The sequence below is a fragment of the Salvelinus fontinalis genome, chromosome 13, assembly GCF_029448725.1.
Source record: "Salvelinus fontinalis isolate EN_2023a chromosome 13, ASM2944872v1, whole genome shotgun sequence".
In the NCBI taxonomy this organism is placed as follows: domain Eukaryota; kingdom Metazoa; phylum Chordata; class Actinopteri; order Salmoniformes; family Salmonidae; genus Salvelinus; species Salvelinus fontinalis.
Window position 1 is genome coordinate 17308177 of NC_074677.1, and position 6000 is coordinate 17314176.

At 46.6% G+C, this 6000-nt stretch overlaps 1 protein-coding gene across 3 annotated transcripts in view; it reads right to left on the reverse strand.

Annotated features, from left to right (window-relative positions):
• Positions 1 to 6000, reverse strand: part of LOC129868183 (protein Jade-1-like) — a 240879-nt gene that overhangs the window by 97739 nt on the left and 137140 nt on the right. For all 3 annotated transcript variants that reach the window (XM_055941925.1, XM_055941924.1, XM_055941926.1), the window contains one exon: positions 3709 to 4341. In XM_055941925.1, coding sequence (XP_055797900.1) covers positions 3709 to 4341 — 633 coding nt within the window. The remainder of the gene's footprint in view (positions 1 to 3708; positions 4342 to 6000) is intronic.

Sequence of the window (6000 nt, forward strand, 5' to 3'; positions counted from 1 at the left end):
TATCTAGGCAAGTCAATTAAGAACAAATTCTTATTTTCAATGACAGGCTAGGAACAGTGGATTAACTGCCTTGTTCAGGGGCAGAACAACAGATTTTGACCTTGTCAGCTCGGGGATTCGATCTTGCAACCTTCCGGTTACTATTCCAACGCTCTAACCACTAGGCTATCTGCCGCTCCACTCATTAAACCAGTGAGCGTGGCAAATTAAAAAGAGCTCCTTGTCATGTGCCACACCACTGGGAGGAAACCGCTCTACTTAAACACTTCCTACTTCCTGCTCAACTCAGCTAGTGTATTAAGGGGTGTATTAACTAGACCTACCCTGCACCAGCCCTCAAGTCACTACTGTTCAAACAATCAGGGTAGTCAGGGTGGCCTGAGTCTGATCACATAACATTGGCTGCCATTTTCTGTTCATTTCCCGGCAATTCTACAGCCCAGCAGGTGACCTACTGCACACGGCCGTAAGGGGATATAGAGGAAGCTACCTACGTTAACCACAACCACAACCACAACCCCAGCCACCAAACTAGCTAGACAGGGGTAGTGGTGGTGCTAGAGATAGTGTAGAGGTAAGATCTCTGTGGAAGCTGTGATCACTACATTTACTAGGCCGAGCTCAATCCACTACTGCTTGTTAGTGTACACTCAGAAATGGCAATTTTATAGAGACAGAAGACGAGGGCGTGCGGGTGGGGTGGAGTTGGCGCGTCACTCAGCAGCAGCAGGGATGCATCACAAATTCCCTTGATACTACTTTTTTAACAAGGTTCATAGGGCCCATTATAAAGTAGTGTATGATTAACTTCTTATGGCTGCAGGGGCAGTATTGAGCAGCTTGGATGAAAGGTGCACAGAGGTGCCCAGAGTAAACGGCCTGCTCCTCAGTCATAGTTGTTAATATATGCATATTATTATTAGTATTGGATAGAAAACACTCTAAAGTTTCTAAAACTGTTTGAATTATGTCTGTGAGTATAACAGAACTCATATGGCAGGCAAAAACCTGAGAAGTTCCACTTCCTGTTTGGATTTTTTCTGGGGCTGATAGATTTCCAACCAAGCTCTCATTGAAATTACAGCGAGATATGGATAAGTTTTCACTTCCTACGGCTTCCACTAGATGTCAACAGTCAATAGAACTTTGTCTGATGACTCTAATGTGAAGGGGGGCCGAAGGAGACAGGAATGATTCACCACTGCCATGAGGTGAACACGCATTGAACACGCGCGTTCACGTGAGGGGCAGCTCCGTTCCATCGCTCAACTGAAGTCAATGTAATTCTCCGGTTGGAACGTTATTCAAGATGTATATTAACAACATTCTAAAGATTGATTCAGTACATCGTTTGACATGTTTCTACTGACTGTTACGGAACTTTTGGACATTTCGTCACGTTACAGTGGACGCGCTTTGTGACTTTGGAATTGTTTACCAAACGCGCTAACCAAAGTAGCTAATTGGACATAAATAACGGACATTATCGAACAAATCAAGCATTTATTGTGGACCTGGGATTCCGAGGACTGCATTCTGATGAAGTTCATCAAAGGTAAGGAAACATTTATCATGTATTTTCTGGTTTCTGTTGACTCCAACATGGCGGCTAATTTGGCTATTGTTCTGAGCGCCGTCTCAGATTATTGCATGGTTTGCTTTTTCCGTAAAGTTTTTTTGAAATCTGACACAGGGGTTGCATTAAGGAGAGGTATATCTATAATTCCATGTGTATAATTTGTATTATCATCTACATTTATGATGAGTATTTCTGTTGAAACGATGTGGCTATGCAAAATCACTTGATGTTTTTGGAACTAGTGAATGTAACGCGCCAATGTAAACTCAGATTTTTTTATATAAATATGAACTTTATCAAACAAAACATGCATGTATTGTGTAGTATGAAGTCCTATGAGTGTCATCTGATGAAGATCATCAAAGGTTAGTGATTCATTTTATCTCTATTTCTGCTTTTTGTGACTGCTATCTTTCCCTGGAAAAATGGCTGTGCTTATTGTGGCTTGGTGGTGACCTAACATAATCGTTTGTAGTGCTTTCGCTGAAAAGCATATTTGAAATCAGACACTTTGGTGAGATTAACAACAAGATTACCTTTAAAATGATATTAGACACATGTATGTTTGAGGAATTTTAATTATGAGATTTCTGTTGTTTGAATTTCGCGCCCTGCACTTTCACTGGCTGTTGTCATATCGATCCTGTTAGCGGGATTGCAGCCATAAGAAGTTAAGGGAATAGGGTTCTATTTGGGACGCATCCCAGAAATACAATTCTCCACTAATCCACTGATTCAAGTTAAGAGGGTAGAAATTAATTTCAAATAGCCAGTTAATAGCCAGTTAACATTACAGCACATAGAGAGCTGAGATTTTGAGCTGTGATAACCTGATAATGCCCGGGCCCACACATGCATCCTTAGGTCTAACAGCGGCAGGACTGCGTGACAAACACAGGCATCAATCAACCTGAAGGCCCTGTGGCTAAGTGGAGGGCCCGAATGGAAGAGGAGCTCTGGATGCATCGATCTGCGCTTTGAGGTTATTAGGGAGCCTTTACCACAGAGTAGAGCCCTACCCAGGCCCGACATTCAGGCCCTACCCTACCCAGGCCCGACATTCAGGCCCTACCCTACCCAGGCCCGACATTCAGGCCCTAACTTAACCAGACCCAATTGCTTCTGCCAAATTTAAAGCCCTGCCGAAACCCAAAATCAGAAATAACTGTCACTCGCTCCAAGCGTGCAGGCAGCTCCATGTGTGCAGGCACTCGCTCTGCATGCACTCTGCTCATGGTGTCTCTGAGTCAGTGAGTAGCCATAGCAACGGCTCAGGCAGCTCTTGGGCGGCTCTGCTCATCGAAGAAAGGAGAGAGCAGTGAGCTGTAAGCTACTTCCGTCACAGACAAAACTCAAGCAACATTATTATTTTCTGTGAAATAATCTCTATTGTCTTATATTTGACGAGGTTGAAGCACTTCTGACACCACATTATGATCCTAGTCAGATGTGACTGTACTGCGCAGCAGAGCACGAGCAAATGGCTCAGCTTCAAAATGTTAGTGATCAATTTAGTGATACCTGAGGCCTACCAGTAGCCTAGTTATTGATGACAAAAACAGGCCCTACCCAGCCCTAACCCGATGTAGTGTTGGGGCCGGTCGGGCTCAGGTCAAATAGCAGAGCTCTACCACAGAGGGTGTGGGTGCAGTGTGTGTGGCCCAGGGGACTACTGAGTGTGACTGCCCTGCTCAGCCTCCATCTCCAACCGGTTAATTAAATCAGCCATTTGGACCTGGTTAGCTGCCTGCCTCTCTCCACTCTACTCTGCTTCACACAACATACTGTATTACAGCCTTAACTGGTGGAGCCCAGAGTGTTTTCTATGGGGACGCTGCATGGGGCATCCTGAGGAAACAGGATAGGGCAGGATACCCCTGGACTCAGTCAAACTACATGACGGACAGATTCTCAGAGGAACTAGGACCGAACTGTATGTGGATGAGTCATAGTACTGAAACATCATTCAGCCATTAAGACTTTTCAATGTTTGCTCAATTAATGACCCAGGCAGAATGGATTTTGTAAACCATACAGGATGGACAGGCAGAGCAACACACATACACATCATTACAACATCAATCAATCCACACACTAACACAAACTCCCCGGCCCAGCCAGCCACTCACCCTCTCTAGGTCCTGGCGTAGGTGTGTGAACAGTTTGAGGCGTCGGTACAGCACGTCCTGCTCCTGCTGCGCCAGGTTATCTACCTCGTCTCTTTTCAGCGTCACCAGCGGACGGTTGAAGTTGGACTTCCTCCTCAGCTTCCAGAACTGGTACAGGAAGTCCACGTGGGCGTCCGGCAGGCCCAGGCTCTCTGCCACGTCTTTTGGGTCCACCAGGTGGTAGAACTTGTCCTCCAGCTCCTGTAGTTTCTGTTTGCGCTGGCTGGCCTTCTCCCTCTCCATCTGGTCCCGGTCTGGACGCTCCACAGGTGGCAGCTCGCTGGCCGCTTGGTGGTGTTCCGGCCCGGCATTGGCTCTGTGCTCGTTGCCGTGTCCGGCCCAGTCCGTTTTGCTGCTGGCACCAGAGCAGTGGGCGCCGTTGGTGTGGTTACTGTTACCGGTCATGGCGTTGGTGTGGTTACTGTTGCCGGCGACAGCGGCAGCGTGGTTACTGTTGCCGGTAGTGCTGCTGTGCTCCAGGCAGTATGATTTGAAGCGCACCTCGTCGTTCTCAGCTAGGATGGTACGCATCTCCAGGCCGTGGTCAAACGAGCAGGTCACATGGAAGGCCACAATACAGGAGGGCATGGAGCACTGGGGGAGGAGGGAGGAGAGTTACATATTTACAAATGAGTCACATCAACACTGCTCAAGAATTGTTAAACACATACAGATGACAAGGTACACAGTCACAACAATAGTTTCTCTCTGATGATGTTTGCCTCACACAAACAGAAACGTGTTAATGATTGCTAAGCAACACTGTCACAACTCCTTCCTCTGCCACCACAGTGTGCGTGACAAAGAATGTGTTCAGAGAAATGTCTGTTCTGGAAAACTTCTTCTAACCGTCTGCCTCTGTCTGGTCTATCCCAGACAGACAGGCGCTCTTGTCCTGTGGGCAACACGGTCAAAACAAACATTGGTTCCCATATTGTCACAAACCCTGATCTGTCTGTACCGCCCTCATAACAACCAGTCTAAAATCAAACCTCTGTTCTTGCCTTTCCTCAGGCCTATCCATTTCAAACCTCAGACTGGTCCCATGATGTGATGGGGGGGGGGGGGGGGGGGGGGGGGATGGGGGAAGGAGGGATGGGGGGAAGGAGGGATGCGGGGAAGGAGGGATGGGGAGGAGGAGGGATGGGGGAGGGAAGGGAGGCTAGTAGTGTTTTCCATTCCATCAGAGGCCTACATTTTCTAAGGGCCTGGGATGACAATGACGAGCATGCTCAAGGACTACGTCCCAAATGGTACTCTATATAGTGCACTACAGAGGCCTAACTCACGAAGTAGTGCACTATGTAGGGAATAGGATGCCATTTGTGGCATCTGTCTCTTTCCTTCACTCTCTACATAGGCAGAGAGGAGCCCACTTCGCTCCGACTCAGTCCTCTTCCCATTCCAACCCATTCTTTCTCGCCATCTCTCTTTCCCTCCCCCCGTCACAGTAGAATATCCCACTTATCTCAGTGGCTATCTCTCTCCTGAGGGTTTGGAGCCCCTCCGGTTCTGTCTGACATGACTAGGAGAGAGAAGCCACAACTTGAAATCACTATTCCTCAACTCTTCAGCCTGCAGCTGACTAGCATTGTCTGCCGCTAGACATTAAATGGAAGTAGTTCTCTCCAGTCCAAATATATGAGGGTCTGTCTGGTGGATAGAGGATACTGATACTGTACACGCTCTGATGCTTTACTGCAAACTTACTAGACCTCATCACCTTAATGCCAACGTTATGGGAGTACCAGATCCTTAGTGTAGATCCCAAATGGCACCCTATTCCCAATATAGTACACTAATTAAAGCAGCCATCAGGGACACATTATTGATGAGCTACATCATAACTTATTAGTATATGAATCTAATAATCCACCAATAAAACATGAAATCATCATTTGTCAGACAGTGATTCAACACGTGTGGTTAGTTAGTGCAACCGGTTTCAGTTGTTTGGTGTCAAACGAGCACAGCTTGACATCAGGGGACGTGCTGATTCTTTCTGAGAAACATCACCTGCTATCTCTCTAAGTCCTATGTGTTCAAGCCAAATGTACTGGTATTTTAATATGAACCGTTTATGATGATATGTGCCGCTAATGAGGAATTCATTTTCACACCTTCAGGGCATCTTTAACAGCCGAAGGTGCACTGACACACTTAATTGAAAAGGTGTTACTGGAGTGTGAGTGTTAAGTATCGTGATATCATATTGTGAGGTCCCTGGCTATTCCTAGCCCTAGTGTGTGTGTG